Source organism: Mirounga angustirostris, unplaced genomic scaffold (assembly GCF_029215605.1).
Source record: "Mirounga angustirostris isolate CCGP_5_RB_7025 unplaced genomic scaffold, mMirAng1.0.hap1 SCAF_14, whole genome shotgun sequence".
NCBI classification, from domain to species: Eukaryota; Metazoa; Chordata; class Mammalia; order Carnivora; family Phocidae; genus Mirounga; species Mirounga angustirostris.
The window spans coordinates 24,954,143-24,975,347 of record NW_026991722.1 but is presented as its reverse complement, the minus strand read 5'-3'; the positions used below and the strand labels follow the sequence as shown (position 1 = coordinate 24,975,347).

The window sequence follows — 21,205 nt, the reverse complement described above, 5'->3', positions numbered from 1 at the left end:
GCACCCCCACCCCCTGAGCCAGGGCTCCCCCTCAAACCCACCCAGTTGCATCCAGGAGCATGATGGCCAGTCTAACTCCCCCACCCCACACCATGGGTCCAGGGACACACACACCAAGATGGCGCTGCCCGAGGATGCTGCTGCAGAAACTAAACCTAAGGTTGCCACATGACCCAGAAATGTATCCAGTAGAGTCTTGAGATTATTTGCAAGCATGTTCACATTTTTCACAACAGCCATAAAGTGGAAGCAACCCAAGTGTGTCCACTGAAGGATGAATGAATAAAGATGTAGAGACACACACACTAAAAAAGGAAGGACATTCTGGCGCGGGCTAGGAGGAGGATGAACCTTGAGGACATTCTGTGGAGTGAAATCAGCCAGCCACAGAAGGTCACATGCGGGATAACTGCACTCCATTGCGGTACCTAACACAGTCAAATGCAGAGACAGAAGGAGAATGGTGGCTGCCCAGGGTGGGGGGGTTGGCTGGGGGGTTAGGGTTTCGAGGGGACAAGAGTTTCAGTTTAGGAAAGAGAAGAGTTCCTGGAGAAGGACGGTGGGGGTGGCTGCCTGGCGAGCTGATGGACTCATGCCCCTGAGCTGTGCACTTCAAAACAGTCATGATGGGAAATGTGGGCTATATTTTGGCCAAAAAGAAGTTGGAAGGGAAAGGAAAAGAAAGGAGGGAAAGGGAGAAAGGAAAAAGAAAAAGACCTGAAAACAGAAGAGAAGGCCCCACCTCTCCTAATGCTTTCCGATGCTCCCCATTAACCTGGACGCCTTAAGTACAGGAGATTCACCGGTGGGCTTCCCCCCATCACAAGCATAAAGGCCCCCTGGAAATGTATGCAAACTTTGGTATGCATAATGCATTTTTATGGGGACAGATTCCTCAACTTTCATTCTTGGGAGGGTTTGCAAGCCAAGAAATGCGGAAGAACTATAATCTTTTTATTCGAGAATGCAGGAGGCCATTAACTACCCACCACCTCAGCAACAGGGGGTCTCATTCCCACCCGCCCTCAAATCCAAGAACCAAAGACCACACGGATCACAGGATGCCTTGCAAGATTCTGCAAGACAACTTGGGAGAGACCAGGTCCAACCGCTTATTTTGCAGATGAGGAAACTGAGGCCCAGGACAGGTGAGGCCCTGCGGACCGAAGGCCAAAAGCCCCACCTTCAGCCCCTAGGGACAGACACCTGGGGGGGCGCTCTCCCTCCCACTGTCATTCTCCAGGCCCCCTCCCGGGACTCGGGAGACCAGGAGTTGGGGGTTGGGAAGACTCACTTCTAAATCTTTGCATGCCCCCCACCCCTGACCTCTTCCCCCAGGAAACATCCCCCAGCAGGGTCTTCATTGTGACCCCACTGAGCTGGAGACCGGGCCCATCTATTTTTAAGAGCTGTACTGTGCACCCAGTTCACAGGAAGACTCAACTAGTTCTTTTCGCTCTGGGTTACTGATTAATGAGGGGGAGGGGCCGTGCTGGCTAAGAGGGTGCCCTGGGGCAGGCAAGGTCCCCGAGCACCTTTTCTAGAAGCTTTTCTAGACCCTTCCCGGCCTCCGCAGTTCACTTCGCCTACTGGGGAAAGAGACACTTCCAACTTCATTAGGGGCCTGGAAGAGTGGAAGCTGGAGGGACAGGGTGGCGGGGGCAGCTATGTGACCTCTGAGTGGCAAACACGGAAAGGTGCGTCCACAGAGAGCACCGTCCTAGCTTGGCGTCATATTGTTTCTGTTCCTGTTGAGCAGCCATCCCAAGTTCAAAGTAAAAAGGCGATTCTGAAATGAACAACCCTGAGAGGCACTCACAGTCCCTGGCCAGTGAACTAAGCTGTCTGCTGACAGAAACTCCCAGCCTGACAAGATGAAACTGGAGTGGAGATCAGTTCTTTCCTTTTCTGCCCTGGATCAAACCCCACGCCAAGCCAGCTCTCGGATTGTTCTGGCCGGTGGGGTTCCACAGCAGAGCGAGAAGATCAATGAAATGAGTGGCCTCCACGAACGGAGCCCTCCGTCGGGCGGGGTGAGCGTGGAAATGAACAGGCTTTGGTCACTGCCTGTTACATCACCTCGCACAAAACCACCGCGGTGGGCCGGGACCTCCCGCACGGTGCCGGCACCTCAGAAAAACGGGCCTGACCGGCAGATTTAAAATTAAAAAGCCAAGTTGCATCCCCAAATGGTCTTCGTGAGAATCAAGCCCACCAGAGTTCTAAAAGGAAAGTCAAGCTCCAGGGCTTTAAAGATTGCCCCCCTGCCCTGTGGCTGTCAAAACGTTGTAACTATCTTTCCAGACATCTGTGTCTGTGCTGACCTCCCCCGCCCCCACCTGGGGCTGTGGTCCCACAAAGGAGCCAGTGCATGGCTGGTCACCTTCCCTCCACACTGCGCACCCAGGTACTACCGGGGTCTGGATTATAACTGTACCTCCTAATGTTACTGCTGTTATCGTAACAATCAAGGGGAGGATGGAGGGGTGGGGCTGGAGCCGGAGGAGACAGACCTCTGTTTATCCACAAGCTTTGTTTTATCTCAACTCTCAACAGACCACACAACCAAGGCAAAAGCCGATGACAGAAAGGCTCTGCCTACCCTGCGTGCTCAGACAATCACCCCAGGGGCCCATCCCTGCACCTCTGCCATGTCTTACAACACCTCACCCCATGGCCCGGCTCCGAGCCCCAGGGCCCTGGCTCCTTCTGTCCTGTAGAAACTGCCCGAGAAGCCGCCCTCCGTCTGTACTCCAGACAGAGCCAAATCCCGTTCAAGAGCCCTCTACCTCATTGACCCAAAAACACCTCCAGACAAACCACTACCTTTCTACCAGGGGCCCCAAAACGGCATCGTCCACACCTTGCAGAGCCTGGCACATAGTAGGTGCTCAATAAATCATCACTAAATGAATGAACCAGAGACATGCTGGCTTCTCCCAAAGCAGTTGGCCCACCCAGCTTTACACCTGCCAGAGGGAGGTACGAGTGAACCTAGCTGGGAGGGCAGCATGCCTTCCAGCCAGGGGTCAGCCAGAAAGGCCCAGGCCCCCTCCCAGCGCTGGGGGGGGGGGAGAAGGGGGGAAGGGGGCGGGAAGAGAGAAGCCCCTGTCCTCACCTACTTTCCAGCCAGCTGCGGCAGATCCAGAGAGGTGTTTCCAAGCCAGGCGCCGGCCCGGCAACCTCTGTGGGCACACCACCTGCCCACAGCATTCTGCCTTGGCGTCCTGCTCTGTTTGGACAAGTTACGCTCACCGAGTGTTCAACAATGCTCTTACACACCCCAGGGCTCTTGTTGTGTTATGAAAACAAAACAATGTACGCTAAGGAAAAAAAGCTGGGGTGGGGGGGCAGGAGTGGGTGGGGAGCAAGCAAGCCACATACAAATCTCTTTCTGGTCTCCATCCTAAAGGGGGCTCCTTAGCAGCACGGGTTGGGGCACTGGCCCATGTCATCAGAACAATGACATCATCGGGGGGGGGGGGGGGGGACTCAGAAACCCAGAGATGAGTAAATGGAAACAGTGTTTTTACACCCAGGACAATATACCACCTACTTCTGACACCGCATGGGCCTGTGGGAGCGTGGGCAAGCCCTCTTTCTGGGGGAAGCTTCTGGGTGACCGGTGGGCCCCATCACCCCCGTCCCCCAGGGCAGAGCACAGCTGTACCAGGGGAGCTCTGAAGCCTGTTTCCCCTCCACTCCTCACTAGTGCCCCAGAAACATAGTCTCAGAAAGTAAGGAATTCCTGGGGGTTGTAGGGGTGGACACGGGACTGGGCTCTGTGGCCGGAAAAATCAAGGCAGCCTCAACTCCCCACCTGCGCCATGCCAGGCACCCACGTTAGGGGAAGGCAAGGTTGGGGTGGAAAGCTACGGGCATGAGCAAATTCTTACCTACTACCCCCGACCAAAAAAATAAAGAGTTTTTTTTCTTTTGCAAGTTAAAACTGAGCTAATGACACTGGGTGGGGCTCAGTGTCGAGGACCTCGAGCAGCCAAACCAAAATCCACTTCCAGCCAAGAGCTGCTTGGCCTCACCATTTGGGGAAGGAAGCTGAAAAAGTCATGAAAGATTCTTTAGTGAACCAGGAAATAAGGCTGCAGTTAACATTTCAACTGAAGGTGACCCTTCTGGTCAAATATTTTTTTAAATAATAAAAATAACAAAGTTCTCAAACAGCCCCTTTCTTAAAGAAAAGGGCCTAAAAGTTCTCGTGGGAGTGGAAGGGAAGAAGGAGGGAGAAAACCCAAAGAAACAACAACAAAAAAACCCCCAGGGCTGGCCTCCTCTGTGCCACTACCTTTCGCGAACAACTTTTTTCTGGAGTTCTTATAAGAGGAATGATGCAATTTCCTGTCTTATCCCAATATTTCCTGTTCGCTTACAAGGTGAAAGTTATCATTCTGTTTTAAACAACTGTCCTCAACTCCACAGAAAGTTTCTTTTTCCATCCAGTGCCCCACTCCCAGCACAAAATCTCCCCAGAATATAAACATTATTGGGCGCCTGGGTGGCTCAGTTGGTTAAGCGACTGCCTTCGGCTCAGGTCATGATCCCAGGGTCCTGGGATCGAGTCCCACATCGGGCTCCCGGCTCAGCAGGAAGCCTGCTTCTCCCTCTCCCACTCCCCCTGCTTGTGTTCCTGCTCTCGCTGTCTCTGTCTCTGTCAAATAAATAAATAAAATCTTTAAAAAAAAAAAAAAGAATATAAACATTATCATGTTCTACACCTTTATAAAGAACTGGCTTCATTAAAAAGGTTCTCATCTCTGTGTGGCAGACAGAATTCCAGATCGCAGCTTCCCCATCCCAGATGCCCAAGGACACCCCATGGGGAGACATGAAGGGGCCGGGGGGAGCCCAGTGTGTTTGGGTAGAACTGTCACTGACAAAGTCAATGCTGCTTTCTTGGTGTGTTATAGCCACTAAATTGAGAACTGTGTCTCAGCAGTTAATAATATCTTCCCGCTGAAAATAGCCCAGAGAGGAAGCCTCTCTGTGACAGTAGGCACCCGGCCAGACTCTGGGCTAGCCATTCAATCCCGAGCGAGGAAGATGGTAGGACCAGTGGTGACCTCCCAGTGGCCACGTCGTACAGTAACCTTCCACGAGGCTCCAGCAAAGGGAGGGCTCCCAGGCAAGTCACCCGCCTCCCTCTGCAGCCCTATAACCTCAAGCAGGGATGTCACCCAGACCAGGGACCCTGGCATGAGAGCCAGGGGAGGGGTCTGGATCACCAAGAAGGGGCAGGGGGCGGGGGGGGGGGCCCAGGCTTTGGGGGACAGCCCCTGCATCGTGCTTGGTTTCCAATCCCCAGCTGGCCATGACCTGGGGGGAAAGAAGTATCTGGGGCAGACAGTGAACAAGTGCACTCACTTCCCCTGCAGAAAGGTCAGGCTTGGAAAGAACCACAGGGAACTTTCCTGCCTCTCATTTCTGCAACCCACATGGAAAAGGGAAGGTCAAAACAAAAAAAAATCAACACGGAGAAGTGCCTGCTTCTCCCCACTTCTTCAGGGAGTGAAGCATCAGAGAAGACCGGCTCCTGGCCCATCAAAGGGAGCCCCCCAACCCAGGAGACCTCAGAGGTGCTTTGGGAACGAGTGTCTGTCAAACCGTAGCTCCCAGGCACCTAACACAAGTCTCTCCATTTTTATTCTCTGGAATCACTGTCCTTGATTATCCGAATTTCTGCACACATTTAAAAGCTACCACAGGTCACGACCTTTTAAAAATTGTGGTAAAATACCCAGAACATAAAATTTACCATTGGTGACATTGAGTGCACTCACACAGCTATGTAACCATCACCAGTTCGTACGTGGTTCCAGAACACTGTTATCACCCCAAAAGGAAACTCTGTCTTGTGGGTCATTTTTACGGTGTCATTAACAACAGCAAAATTAACTGGAAGAAGGCGCAAAGTCAATCAAGCAAAAATCTCATTTGAGAAGAGGTTTTTTCATTCAGCGAGATCCTCAAATTCTTCCCTAGAGAGAATACACAGAATCACAGGACACCTGCCACAGAATCACAGGACATGTTCGCGGCCACCAAGAGAAGCCACCGGATGACAGTCCCCGCAGGAACACAGACCCCTCTGCCCCTCCCACCAGGGGTTCCTCAACTTGTCAGCACACTTGCGATCACCTGGGGAGCTTCACAAAATACTGATGCCGGGCCCCCACCCGCACACTCTGATTCACAAGATCCCAGGGTCTCTAACGTGCAGGCAAGTCTGGGACCACCACCCTAGGCCTCGCCTCCCCCCACCTGCTCTGAAGTTGCCACCACGGGTTCCAAGCCCAGTGGACAGCATCAGCACGGCGGATCAGGGCGCACTGGCCAAGAGCAGGATTTGGGGACAGTAACAGCAACAATAAAGATGCAAAGGAAGCCGAACTTGATGGCACTTCTTCCCTTTCCACTGTCCTATTGGCTCGGAGCTTGCCAGAGAGGCCCCACAGGTCTAAAGTCCACCCATCTACAGCCAGGCTCTGCTAAGGAAAGATCCAAGGGGGGCAGTGAGATTTAATGTGCTAGACTGTAGCCAGAAGCGACCCTCGAAACGGGCCCTCACCTGGCCCCCTACCCCTTGGCTAGGAGGCCCTGTTCTGCCTCAGTGACAGGATGCAGGAGACAGAAGCCCATCTAGTCTGGCCAGGAGAGCAGCCCAGATTTGCTCCAGAGAGCTTTAAGTGCTGTCTCCCTGCACTTAACCCCTGCCTGACTACCTCATTCTTTCCAGGACAAAGGGGATTTCATGAGTGAGCCCTCATCCAGGGCTGAGAGCATGGCCTCGAGCATTGCATAAGCCTGAGCGGCCGTATAGGACTGGTCTTCACGGGGGAGTGGGTGTGCACCAGGTGAGCTGGCCCAGGCCCCGAGTCATTACACTGGCATTTAGGGAGCTGTGGGCTGGGTCCCCAGAGATCCAGACTGTCTGCATCTAGGGGGTAAGGGAGTGGGTAGGTAAGGAGCTCACTCATGGTCACATGCGCTGCTGCATCTGACTCCCCCCAAAGCCCGTGCTCTTGGCCGCTCGGGTGAGCTCAATCCTCTTCCTCCTCCTCCTCCTCCTCCTCCTCCACCACCACCACCACCACCACCACCACCCCTGGCATCAGAGACCTCAGTGAAACCACAAGCTGTTTGTTCCCAGGCACAGGAAGGAGATCTGAAAAACACAGCAACAGGCACCCAGGTCCAGTTATTCCCAGTGTGCCATCACCATTCCAAGCCAGACAGTAAGTAATTGTTCACATGGAGCTGATGAACTTTGTTTAAAAACAAGATGGAGCAAGCTTTCCTAAGCTACTTGGTTTGAGCCTAAGTTGACCATGGACTGAACCAGAGCACATTTCCAGATTATAGAGGTAATTTTGAGGACTTCTTTCTCCGTAGCTATCATAGATGCCAGCAAGGACCAAAGAGAAGGAAGAGACAAGTCCCAGGAGTGCACGCTGACCTAAGGACACTGCCCATCACCCAGAAGTGGGAACCGGAAGGTATACATGGTTCTTAAGACCCTCCCTTGGACTGATGAAACAGTGTCTCTCCAGCAAGCATGACTGCACAGCCAAGAGTTGGGGCTCCCTCAACTGCCCTCCCAACCCCTCAAGACACATCGGTATCTACGTCACCCCTGCCCCCCACTTCCTTCCTTGAATTCCATGGTGGCATCTCTCTTGAAGTTTATAAATAAACTACAAACTGCTGGCCTCCAATCCCTGCCCCAACCCAGGGAGGGACGTACGGCCAGCTCCAGACATTAATATGTACAGGGAGGAGGACCCAGAACTCGCAGGCGAGAGAGACGGTGTTCCTCCAACCCACCCAAACCAGGCCAGCAGATGAACTAAATGAAAGCCCCACCAGGAACTCCAGATGGAGGCTGCAAAGATGGCAGCTTCTAGCCCGTGCTTTTGATTACCAGCGATAAGGTGAAAGCTCTGCGAGCGAGACGCTCCCGCTTCCACCACCCAGGCGAACCTGGAAGCTTCCCCTCCGCATCAGACCTCTCCAGGGTGGGTCTTCCCGGGCCAGGACATGCTCGAGGAGCAAGGGCCTACTCTGGAGGTGCATGCCTTTCAAAAGGCACTGCACACACACAGCTGAACTCGGAGCTGCCAAACCAGAGTCCGGAACCCATCCACAAACACGCCCCCACCCCCCCGAAGCGCATATCCTCGTGGGAAAGCTGCCCCACCGTCCACCTAGCCCAGGTGGGCATCGAGGAACCCAGGCCTATCCCACACCTTGCCTGGGGGCCCCTGCCTGCTCATGCGTCTGGGCACGGGACCGTCTATCTGTACGTCTGCAGCGCACGCGCGCGCACGCACACAAAACCATGCCCACCAAGCCATCCATCTGTCTCAGAGAGCCGGCTGTCAGAAATGAAAGTACAATCTCCTGGAAGCAAGTCCCAGCCTTCTAAAAATGTGCCGTTTTCCCAGACTGAGGAAACTTGCAGGGGTGGGGTATGTTTCTCTGCAAGTCCCGAAGGCCCGGGCCCACCGCCTCCCCGGCCAGACCCAAGCTGCAAGGCTGGATTTCAAATGCAGCCAGCGGGCCTACTCCCAGGGCTCCCACCCACCCGCTCCCCTTCCCTGCAGGAGAGGGAAGGGCCAGCCTCGGAGTCACCCCGGCAGTTCAGGAGGGGAATGCCTTTGAGCACACCCCCACCCCCACCTCCGAGGCACCACATTTTCACATTTGGCTGTTTTCTCTTTCCCTTCTTCCCTTGCCAAGAGAATCAAGCCCTGGCTCCCGCTCCCGACCTCCCTCCCACCCTAAACTGAGCCCCATTCATTAAGCCCGCTCTCAGCCAGGGCAGGACAGGAAGGAAAACAGCACACAGGGCCTGTGAAAGAGACACTGAGAGAGGTTATTCCAAGGGGGGGGGCAGATCCTTGTGGGCGCTTTCACCGCTCCCCACCTTGATGCCCACTTGCCCCCCCTTCCTGAAGCAGGCTCCCACCCTCTGGCCTCTGCTAACCCTTTCCCCTGGGCAGCCTCGTCCCACTCGGCCACAGGCCCTGCCCCATTCAGCCAGGCTGCCACCACAGCCCCCACCAGCCTCATCCTCCAAGACAGACACACCCAGGCCACCTCCCCTCCCCCCATGGAAAGATCAACTTGGGAAGGAGGAGGTTTGGGCTCGCTCCATTCGCAAAACCCTCGTCCTGGACCGGGGCCATTAAATCGTCTTTTTAGGGGGCACTCTCGCTCCAAAGGGTGTAGCCCCGGGCTTTCTCCGTGCCCATCACCTCCCCTCTCCGGACACCCCCAAACCACTGGGCACCAACCCAGAAATCAAGTTTCTTCAATTTCCCCCCACAGCACATTATTAATAAACTGCTCCAACTCTGAACAGAAAGAAGAAAGAGCTCAAACTTTGAAGCCTTGGGAATTAGTAAATTAAGAGCTAAAATTCAAAACAAATGCTCTTTCATGTGGAGGCCCCCTGGTCTTTTTCCTTTTGCAGTTTTGTTAAACCATTCGATCCCTTCAGACACAACCACTCCTCCCTGGCAGCTCCTTAGTAATCTAAATGGTTACAATTACCTTAGAGGGTAGGGATGGCGGGGGAGCGGTTAATCATTGTTTTATACAGACACACCCCCCTCCCCGTTTCTTTCTAGGACTGGGGGAGCTTCGGGAAAGCAAAGTCAAGCGCCCACCCATCTCCCATGGGGCTGCCTGGGGCATGCTGCCGTTTGGCTCTCAGGCCAAGGGAGGAGATGCTCGGCCTGGTGTTGTCACTTCCCCCAGCAGAGGAGACAGACAAGATGTTATCAGTAAGACAACCCTTCCGAAAAGCCCCCCCCTTTCAAAAGCTACCACTTCCCTTGCTTATTTCATGTGGTTCGAAGGGGCTGGGGCTCCTCCCTACACATTCAGGATTTAAAAAATAAACCCATCTAACAACATCCTGAGTGTGTTCTTTTGCCCAGACCCTCTCCTCTTCTTGGCCTTCTTTCTTTCAGGAACTTTCTCAGCCTTAGAAAGCAGAAAAGACGCAGTTCACAAGTTCTCCACCGCTGTGGTCCAGCCCCGTCCTCATACCCGAAGCCCCCGCCCCTCTCTGGGCCCCCTCCGCTTCCTGCTCACTCCTCATTAGGAGCTTTGTGTAAACAATACCCTCCCGTCGCAGACAACAGTAGGAGTATATATTGTACTGAAATAAAAACAAACAAGGGTCTTCCTAAAGGCGTCCTCGGCAAGCTCAGTTCCTGGAGGAGAGCCTGGGAGGGGCTGACCGGGATGAGCTGAGCATGACCGTGGCTTGGAGGCATCAGAGGTCACCTCACAGAAGAGGGTACCTCGCAGTCCCCGCTGGAGACAAATTTTACTGCTTCCAGCCGAGCTGCCATGATCCTATGCCAATGTCCCCAAGCAAGAAACAACAAATGCACACAACTCTGTGGAATTTCTCCCCCACCACCCTCCTCCAGTCTACTTTGCCTCCTGCTTTAGCCAGCTCTCAGAAAATCTAGTGACAGCCATACCGGGGTGGGAAAATCAGGTGGAAATCAATGTCTTCTAAGAAAGAGGAAAATGTTTCCCACTTATATTGCTAATGAGTTTCTCCAAGTTTATGACTCTCTTCTCCTGCCCCTCAGGGACAGTGATGCTCGGGCTCCCCAACGCCCCTCCCTTAATCCCATAACCCTCCAGCACTGGTATTCCAGGCCCTCAAGCACACACATCGGCCCTGAGGAAGAAAACCTTCCCTCCGGGGTAGCCCTACGAAGTGTCTAGGGTCTGCAGTGCCTCCATTCTGTGGCTCCCGTGCCCAGACAATGCACTAAGCTAGCCTGGGAAGGAAAACTTGCAAAGAAGCATCAAGGACGTCTATGCAGAATTCCCACCCTACACTTGGGATCTGCTTTCAAGTTCCCAAAAGGTGGATCCATCCCCTTCAAGGCACTCGATGCACTAAGGACAAGTGCAAAAAAGTGTTTAAACCCATCAACTAATGGACACCCAAGTCTGCAACTGCAAGCCCCTCGAGCCAGTAGCTACTTTCACAATAACCAGGAAACAGCACCCCGCCAGTCCGCAGCTGGCCCCCACTTCCTCATCCACGGAGCAGGCCCAGCGTCCTGATGTGTAGGGGACCGCAGAATGACCAGCTCAGGGGCCTGAGTCGCCACGGATGCATCCAGTTTAAGCACATAAAAGTGAGAATTAATCCCAGACCAGCTGGGGCGGCAGAAGGCCACCCCCATTCCTCCAGTGTCCAGTCATTTCAAGAGGTCTTGAAATTGCCAGGAAAAGAAGAGAAAATGTCTCACCTGAAAGCCCCCCAGGGGCCAGATAATTCGTTCCCCCTGTTTCAGCGGAGGAAGGCACAGCATCTGGACAGTCTGCTGTGGATTTGAAAAGGAGAGAGAAATAAATAAATACACAAATAAATAAAAACACCAAGAGTAATTTTTAAGCACATTCTAAACAGCATTAAAGAGAAACCACACATTCCAAACAGCTGACTCCCGCCGCGATGCTCATTATTAATGGTCTGCTCAGGCTTTGCTGCCCATCATAAGACAGACCACAGCACCTTGTCACCCGTCTGGGCTCTGGGCAGCCAGTTAATCATTAGTCAAGTCAGGCTTGATCACAGACTGGCTGGAATTTCTTTTACTGCAAATCCCCCATTGAGGAAACCAGGTAGTTCCCAAGGTCAAAGGACGCCTGGGTTCTTTTCTCAACCCCGTTACTGTCTGCCTACCAACCATCCCAGAGAAGATCAAGGGTGAAGCCTCCTTGCTCAGATCCCGTGGCCTCTCTGCCACTCCCATAGACCAGTCTCTCCCTCATCTTGTGAAAGACAGACTTCCCAGTTCCTTTAGGACTTCTCAAGACTTCCCTTGGGCTGAATGAAGGGCCTTCTTTTTCCTTTTTTTTTTTTTTTTAGATCTTATCTGAGAGAGAGTGGGAACAAGAGTGTGGGGAGGGGCAGATGGAGAAGCAGGCTTCCCCCCGCCCCCACCGCTGAGCAGGGAGCCCAAAGTGGGGCTCCATCCCAGGACCCCGGGATCATGACCTGAGCCCAAGGCAGACACTTAACCGACTGAGCCACCCAGGCACCCCTGCTTTTTCCTTTTTAACTGACGTACAAGAAGTATGGCAAAGCGTACAAATCTCAAGAACAACCCGGTGAATCCTACTCGTGTACCACACCTGCGTAAAGCCACCACCAGATCAGGACAGAGAGAACATTCTCATGAAGGCTCCCAGCCGGAGGGGAAATGTTCTCCCTCCTTCCAGGCCTGGTCCAAACTCCTCATCTCTGGAAACCTTCCCGGGCAGCCCCAGACCTGCAAGGCTCCCTGCCCTCGGTTCCCATAAAATCTTTCTGGCACCCAGCACTTGGAGTTCCCTTCTGCGGTCTTCGCTGATGTCGTACCTTCAGATCCCGTCTGCCCTAGCTAGACTAGAAGCTTCTCTTCAACATCTCTGTCACCCTCAGGTGCTCAGAATGGTGACCTAAATGTTAACGAGGATAATGACCATTCGGGCTGAAAAATAGACTCGACAACCTCCCTCCAAGCAACCAAACCAAAAAATAATGCCTCCGAACCACAACTAATTAGTCCCATGAAACAAAAACACACAAGACCCTTAAGCTCCGTCATGCACTGTCGCCAATGCCAAACTTCCAGAGCCATAGAGAAAGGCCGGGCTTGGGAAAGGGGCTTCCCGGCTCCGCCCCAGCACACTAGGTCAGATGGTGCAATTCCAGCCCCCCAAGCACCCCAGGTCACCAGCAGGACGTCCCTGGGGTCCTACCAGTTTCCCACTCGATCCACTTGGCCACACTGGCAGATAGGAACTCAAATGCACGGGCAGCCCAGAGGCAAGTCTCCATCTACCCCCCCCCCCCCCGCCAAAAGAGGTGGGGGCTGAGCATGGCCTACACGGGACCCCAAAACCGCCTCTGGGTTTCTGCCACCGGTTCCTCCAGCTACTAATCCCAGGGACCGCCCCCCTTCCCCACATTCCCTGGCATTCTCTCTCAGGCTGGAAGAACAACTTTTCAAGAATTCTCACCGGGGGAGGGGGGAGCGCAGGGGCGGCAGCGGTGGCCGGGGAGAGAGAAAAGACTGTGTGTAATCTCATTTTATCAGGGTGAAGTGTAATTCCTAACAGGAATATACAGTTTTACAGGATACACTTAATCAAATGCAAAACAATAGGGGGAGCAGGAAATGGAGTCGCTTGTTAACTGGTGTAGACCCTGCACTTTCTAAACTACTTTGATGGCCTTCACCATGTTCTAGAGATAGGCTTTACCTACCCACAAGCGGAAGACACCCCCACGTTAAACATGATGACTGATCCACGGCCACGGCCCCCCGCCTTCCTCCAGCTTCAGCTGGCTGAATCCCAGGGGCGAAGTGTGTGTGTGTGTCAAAGGAAGGACCCAGCATCTCGGGGCAGAGCTGGGACCACATTCAGCCCGGCTCAGATCAAAGGTAAGCCAGCTCCTCATCGGCAACCACAAGCGTTTTTATGAAATGGTGCTCTGCCCTTCTGCAGAGCCTTTGATCTCAGGAGGGATTTACAAACATTAATTAGGCCTCCCTACCACCCCTGTGAAGTAGCAAAATATACCTGTTCGACCCGCACCTGGGCAAACTGAGGCGTCACTGACAGCCCAAGGGGCCGCCCAGTGAGCTGGGCCATGCCCAAGAGTTCGGTGCTCATCTCGCCCATCCCACAGCTCTCCCTCCCCAGGCATCCCCAGTCCATAGTCAGGCCCAGACAGTCCCAGCATCCAGACTGGCCTCCAGCTACCACCAGGCTCGTAAAGGTCAAAGAGGCCACACCTCCATCCCTCATGCACTAAAAAGCTCCAGCGAGCTAGACCTCCAAAGTTAGCGTCTCAGCCTCCGCCTTGTGTCATTGGCTCTCCAGAGCCCAGGCTGCACACACACAGAAGTTCTAGGCCATTCCTGGCTCTCATCCATCGTTAAACATTACCAAGCGCCCAGTAAGTGCTGGGTTCTCTGGAAGGAAAACAGTCCTTCAAAGACACAAACCTGGGGACCAGCCAAGGAATGAGCTGTTCAGAGGGGGTACAAGGTGAGGGAGCTGGGGATCCCACTTCTCTTACCAAGAAAGAAATGGTTCCAGGAGAGCCTGGATGTTCTGACAACTTAGTTCTGAGCTTCTTAAGTGGCACCAGGGCCAGAGGAACCCCATCCCCGCTCCCCCAACCACAGCCTTACCCTCAATGTCCCAGCTCTGGCCCCAACCACAACTCAGACGAACCCTGGGTACAGCACAATCCACCGCATTGGAATCATTCACATTTTTAGGCAGGCACATCATCAGGCCCGTAGAATGAATGAACGAACCAATTAATGAGCAAATGAATGAATCATCTAACTCTTTTAACTCTTTGATCATCTGGACTTAAAGAGGTTCAGAAAAGTTAAGAGGCGTGAGTTAAGAGGTAAAAACAGGGCTAGATCTCAGACTTCTCAACTACGCTTCGGAGGCTTGATCCACCAAATGGGTACTGATCACCTGGGTCCCCAGCCTACTCAAGTAGTGTCTCCAGCAACACCCCTCCCACCGCCAGCCATTCAAGCCGTCTACACCATCAGATACAGAGGACGCAGGGAGCAGAGCCCACAGAGCAGTCCCCTCAGTATCCATACACCGACTTCTACTTTGAAATAGCATGTCCTTATCCCTTGTGGGAGGGAAGGGAGTCTTCTTGACTTCCAATAGCCCCAAGTCCCAGCTGCCACCCTGCCCCTAGGTTCAGTTATGTCTAACTCTTTCCTGGAAGTTCCTGCTGGTTTGGGACCAGCCAGCACCCAGGTCTACAAAGCTCAGGCCCTACCAGAGGCTACCGCGAGATGGCTTGAACCACAGCAATATGAGAGCTCCCAGCTTTAAGCCCCGGAGTTCCTCCAAAGGCTGCAGAGGTACCAGGCCCCAGGTCCCTTCCCACCACCTCTTCCAGAGCTGGAGACTTCCCAGAAGGGATTCCCTGAGTTGTGCGACTGGTTAAGATTTTAACAGTTGTCCACTGTAAAACCTTGCGACTGGTTCTCACCTAGTTACCCAAGACCAAAAATCCAGCCTAGGGCTCAGACGCTTAAGAACACAAGCAGCTGATCTCAATTCCCCAGCCCAGTACTCCCCCCCTTCCATATGGAAGGTGAAGACGAAAACCTGGGGCAGCATCCCACCTGTGTGTGTAACCTCAAAGCCCCAGCCCCTGCCCTGTCCCCAGCCCCACCATACCCAGACCTGGCTAGCCGCCAGGGTGTGAGGACAGTTCTTCCATGGGGGGACTCCGCCTGTTACCACCTCCTGTCCCTACACGACAGGGCCTTTTTACATTCCTCTTCTTTCTTTTGTTTTGTTTTAAACAAAACGTTTTGGGTGAGTAACCAGCTGTTTGAGTTTCCGATTGGCAGGTTAATCACTTCCTATTGGCTGATCTGGAAAACTTTTCTCCCCCCGTGGAAATGGCACATTCCTGTCTTTGTGGCTTCTCTGTTTACACACATTTTGCTACCTAATGTCAACACTTGCTAATGAATAAATCTATCACACCACTCACTGAAAATGAGGTCCTGGCCCAGCAGGACTGCGGGCATCCCGTGAACGGATTTATCCTGGTGTCTCGGCAGGAGACCCAAGACAGCGTGGCCCTCCCTTTTTTTAAGAGGTTTCTGGGAGCATTTATTGACCCCCCCCCCCCCAGCAATCTTGACTCCTGGGGCCAAGGTAGTCGACTGGTCTTTCTCTCGGTTAAGGAACCCCTCCAGATGGGAAGGATACAGAAGTTAAAACCAGAACAGGGCAGAGATGGCCCCTTGTAGGACGAACCTCATGAAAGAACCCTGGGTCTTGATGTCAAAGCCCAGTCAAGCTACATTCTTTGAGAAAACAGCGTTGTGACTTCAGTTAACGTTTGTTAACAAATACAGAGAGCCGGTTATCTCCTCATTAATGACCATTTATCTGGTGTTTTGTAAATCGAAAGCAAAATATCACATGCTTTGCAGGCACTTATTAGACAGGCACCAGGCAGACAGCAACGCCTCCCGACTTCAGGGAGCGGTGGAGTCCCGGGAGGGGTGGCTGCCCAGCGCGGGCTTCGGTTACACCGTTCATTAAAGTATTTAATTTATGACAACGCCCCAGCAAAACTTTTAATTAGTGGGGGGAAAGGCCCAACAGCCAAAACTCATGAGGCGGAAGGACTTGTGGAATTCCGAGAGAGAAATGGGGCCCAACCCTTCACGTCTCCTGCGCCCAGAACCTTGGCAAAACAAAAATGTCACAAGGGTTTGCATTCTTCAGGTACCAGTAGGTGGGCCTGAAGGCCGGAAGTTACAATCGGTACTTTTCAGCTGGTGAATCCTCCCCCCTGCCCCCACTGTGGAAGAAGGGGCTCTCTAGGGCACCGGGGCCCATCGGGGTTGGCACTCCCAAGCCCCAGTTTCGCTGCCCTGCTGCCCCCTGGCCCTGCGTGCTCCATTGGGTGAGCCCCTGCCCTGCCAGCCAGCAGGTGAAAGCAGAGGACCGCAACGGGGCTGGTACCAGTCTCAAATGGGCTTTTACTCTGGCTCCACGCCACCCAGTGACAAAGCAACAGGCAGGCAGAGCTATGCTAAAAACTTGTGTAGTCCCTACCAAGAATTCTGAGAAAACCCAGGGCCGAAGTGACTTGCAGGTGTCCTCTGCTTCCATCGCCTTGACTTCTTAAATTTTCTAACCTCTTACTTCCAACCAAAGCCTTCTCTGCACCTTTGAAACTGTCTTCCCTCTCATCGAATTATCCATTCGTCTCACTGACTCGCTGGCACAAAGTCTCTGCATTTTCCCATCAACCTGTCCTATTTGGCGCTCGAGACACTCTGCGTGGATCAAATTCCACGTGTTAAAGCTGAGCCAACTCTGGTGAGAGTGAAAATACATTAATAAAAAAAAAAGGAACAAAACGTAAAGATCATCTAGGAACACCTCTGCAAAAAAGAAAATCTGGAGAGAGCGAGCCGCACGCACGCACGCACGCACACACACACCTCCCTCTCCAGCCACAACAAAAACAGAAAAATCCACCAAACTTCCAACAGAGGAAGCCCAGAATCACCTCGGGGCAAGCCCAGCGCCTCCCCAAAGCCGCTGCCTCGACCTAAAAATCCGCGTTCTAGAGGCTCCGTTTCTAACTTAAGATAGGAAGGATATTTTTAAAACCATCTACTCACCAGTTGGTTTGAGAAAATCCATCGGGTATCTGGAGTAAGGAGGAGGGGGAGACTCTGGAATTAAAAAAGTAAGAGAAAATAAAGGCCGAGCCATGAGAAAGAGAGATAGAAACTTATGATAACAGAGGCATTCTTTTAGCCCAACTGTTTGTCTTAGCTGTGGGGGTTGGAGGCAGGGCCGCGAGGCGGTGATTGCCTTGATATTTAGCTGTCAGATAAACAAAAGAGGCCGCCTGGCGCCAGCCTCGCCGCTCCGCTCCTCCACGTCTGCAGCCGCCGCCGCCGCCGCCGCCGCCGCCGCGCTCCGCCGGCCCCGCTGGAAAGCACCGGCTCGGCCCGGGCCGCGCACTTCCCAGTTCACGGGGCGGGGAGTGACAAAGCCCCCTCCCTGTCCCCCGACCCTTCAGAGCCCGCTCCCACCGCCCCCGCCCGCCGGGGGCGCAATTCACCCGCACGCCCCGCCCCCCCCGCCGCCGCGCACCCGCGCAGAAACTCGGGGATCCCCTTTACCAGCCCACCGGGGAGACGCGCCCCAAGTGCGCTGGTGAACTTGGATCTGCGGGAGCCCGAGACACATCCCCCGCCGCGCACGGAGACGTGGAGGAACGGGAAGCGGGGGAGGAGGCTGAGACAAGATCGAGCGAGAGGCTGGGGTCTCAGAAGCGAAGCCCAGGCCCCGGCGCGGTAAGGGGCGACCAAGGCTCGGAGGAACTGGGGACAGACCATCCTGGAGTCAAGTCTGTGCTTTACTGTACTGGAAGAAAGGAAGAAGCTGGGGACACCCGACTTCTGACCACTGGCTCTTTTCCATCCTGGCTGGCGGACTTGAGAGGAGATACCCAGTTGGGCCTCCCATCCTACCCCTCTTTGCCCCAAGACCCCAGGGCTGCGCGGCCAGGGAGTATCCCGACGTGACTCTCCTTATTTACTGAAGGCACAGACACTTCCAGCCTCTACGACTCGCTTCTCCCAACCTTCCTTGGCGGGCTTGGACCGAATCCAACTCGGCCACACACCTCAACGCTTTTCCGGGTGCACGGGTAGGCGTGACCCCACTTCTCTCCGCACCCCCTAGCTGCTATGGAAATGAAGGCAACTCATTTTGAACTGCGTGTCTGTGGAGCGTGTGCCTGTGGAGTGTGTGCCCACCTAGGGGCAGCAAAGGAGAAAGACCTGGAAGGGAACCCCCAGGGAATGCCCTTGCAGTTTCCCCGTGTCCTTTCTCTACTTTTGTCCCCAAAGTCTCTTCCCAGGAGGGGATGTACACCCCTCCCCGAGGTGGCTGCGCGCGCCCGCGCGCACGCACGCACACACACACAGGCCGGAGGGGAAGGGGGTTCTTCCACCACCGGAGCGCCAGGGGAAGGGAAAGGAACGGGGTGAGCGCGGAACAACTTCTTACCTAGTTCGCAGAGTCGGCTAAGGTGATGGGGGTTGCAGCACACCAGCTCGGGGTTGATCTTCCCGTAAGATTCACAGCAACACAGCCTCTTGACTTCCGAGGAATGCCTGAGATCCGGCCACCTGAACACTTTGCACAGCAGGAGGGGGAGCGAGTAGGACGAGGGCGGCTGCGCGGGCTGCGAGCCGGCGGGCGCCCCCAGGCCCAGCCTGCAGTCCAGGCGGCCGGGCAGCAGGAGGCACGCGGTGCGCGTACCGCCGCGGGACTCCACGGCCTGGAGCAGCAGCTCCAACTGCCGTTCCTTCAGTTTCTTAAGCACTGAGTGCGTGAGCGCCTTCAGATCCGCCTCGGCGCCCCCGGCCGCGCCGGCGCCCGTGGCTGGGGGGTGGGGATGGTGGTGACCTTTGGCACCTCGGACCGCCTTGCCCAGGCAGCAGCCAGCCCTGCCCGAGCCGCCGCCACCGGCCCCATGCGCCCGGCCGTCCGTCGCCCCTTCTCCCCGCAGCTCGCCGCCTCCTCCGCCTCCCCCCGCGCCCTCCTCCTCGTCCTCGCCGCCGGGCGCACGGCTCCTCCAGAGACGCCGGACGAGCGCAGATCGTTTGGTCCTGAACATGCGGGGCGAGGAGGCGAGGAGAAAAGTCGTTTGCCGGCTAAGGAGCGAACATGACCTCCGCACACCATGAAGAAGTCGGGCGCCGAGTTGGGGCAGCAGGCGCAGGCGACAGCAGCAGCAGCAGGGGCCCGGGCAGGAGCGGCGGCGGCCCGAGGGGCGCTCCGTGGCATGCGCCAGTCTCCCAGAGGCCGGGGCGCGCGCGGGGGCCCGGGGGCGCCCGCCGGGGCTCGGGGGCCTGCGCTCTGGCTGCCCCACCCCGCGCGGCCCGCGCCCTGCGCGGCTCTCGGGCCCCGGCGCACCCCGGAGGAACGCGGCCGCCGCTTCCCTGGGGGCGGCGAAGCCTGCCCCGGTCGGCGCCTCCCAAAAATGAGGCCCCCCCGCAGCGGCTCCCGAGTGTCGGGCTCGCCAGCCTCGGCTTCCTACATGGAAGATCCGCGGGGGCAAAAAACGAAAGGCGTTCGGCTGGGCTGCTGGAGGGAGGAAAAAGCCTCTTTCCCCCTTGCTAAGCAACTTAATTTGGGGGTGGGGAGAACAGGCAATTAAAAAAAAAAAAAAGCAGGCACGCGATTTATTTTTTTCCTCTATATCCTTAGTAACCGGATCTCCTCGAATTCCGTGCACACGAAGACTCGGGGGAGGGGGCCGAGTGGACTTCACCCCGCATGAGATGTTAAGACAGCTCTTAAAAATCTAAGAGCCAAATATGCAAAGCCCAAAATTAAAAACACCACCTCCTCGCACCCCCGGAGGTCTGGGGGTGTCCGGCTGGAGCTGGGGTTTAAAAAAAGAAAATGTTTACAAAGTGGAACAAGACGTTCGGGGGGTGGAAAAAAACGTATCCACGAGTTACATCCCCCTTTTTTCCTTGCAGAGCCCCGCTGGTCTTCCTCTCCTTTTCTTCTGCCAAGGAAAAAAAAAATCGTATATTTTTTTTAATCCACAGAAAGCTCTGGCTAGGCTGCTTCAATCCTCGGCATCTGGGTGTTTTAGGGGAGTCTGGTCTTTCCTCCTGCGCTCCCGGGGGCCCCGGTCCTCGGCGCGGACTTCCTCGGGGCTGGCGGGGGCGCAGGGGCAGAAGATGCTGCGGCGGCGGCTGCGCCCGGCGGGGCTGACAGCGCGGGGGAGGGCGGCGCGGCGGCGGCGGCGGCAGCGGCAGCGGCGGGCCCCTGGCGGGTCGCGCGCTCTCGCCCTCCTGGGCGCAAGCTGCTCACTAATGCGGGGGCCGCCGGCGCCCCCTCCCCTGGCCGCGGCTGGCCGCCGGGACGCCCCGCAGGAGCTGCTCGCCGCGACCCGGCTGCGGCGGCAAAGGAGGCCCGGGTGTCCTCACGCCGCCTCCTCCACCGAGACTCTCCTCGTCGCGCCCGGGAGCCTCCTTGTCCCCCGTCCGCCCTCTCCTGGCGCTCGGGTCCTTCTGCCGCCGCCGGGGGCTCGCCGCGCCGCACTCAGGGTCTCCCGGGCCGGACGCTCGGCAGTTCGGCGCCGGCGGGCTGGCTCTGTCTCGGGCAGCTCTCTCCCGCGCGGCGAGCGGACCGAGCACGGCGCCCGGCTGGCTCGGCTGGCGCGGCTCGGGGACAGGGTGCTCCGTGCGCCGAGCGAGTGAGCGAGTGTGCCCGCGGCTCGCCGCCTCCCGCAAGGCCTCCCGCCCCCGCCCCCTTCCCTCCCCCTTCCACCCCCTTCGCTCCCCCGCCCCCAGCCGCCGCCGCCACCGCCTCCTCCTCCTCCCCGCCCCCCGCTCCCCCCCCTCGGGCCCTCTGCTCTGCTGGTTCCACTGCGCAGTGGCGCGCCCGGCTCCGGCCTCGTCACGTGGCCGTCTAGACACCCTGTCGCTTTAAAAAAAAAAAGGCGATTGTGTTTCGCAAACAACAGATCGGGTTTCTAAAAGCTATTTCTCCCCCCGCCCCCCCGCCACCGCCACCCCCTCCCCGATCTGCAGAGGGGGGA

General features: G+C 55.7%; 1 protein-coding gene across 3 annotated transcripts in view; it reads right to left on the bottom strand.

Moving 5' to 3' along the window:
• Window positions 1-20,907, bottom strand: part of SMAD7 (SMAD family member 7) — a 31,445-nt gene extending 10,538 nt beyond the window's left edge. The window contains exons 1-3 of one of the 3 annotated variants that reach the window (XM_045886748.2): window positions 18,652-20,907; window positions 17,250-17,303; window positions 11,304-11,378 (exon numbers count right to left, since the gene is read on the bottom strand). In XM_045886748.2, coding sequence (XP_045742704.1) covers window positions 11,304-11,378; window positions 17,250-17,303; window positions 18,652-19,264 — 742 coding nt within the window. In that variant the 5' untranslated portion in view covers window positions 19,265-20,907. The remainder of the gene's footprint in view (window positions 1-11,303; window positions 11,379-17,249; window positions 17,304-18,651) is intronic. The other 2 variants (XM_045886747.3, XM_064577632.1) reach the window with 2 other exon arrangements.
• Window positions 20,908-21,205: the final 298 nt, after the last annotated feature.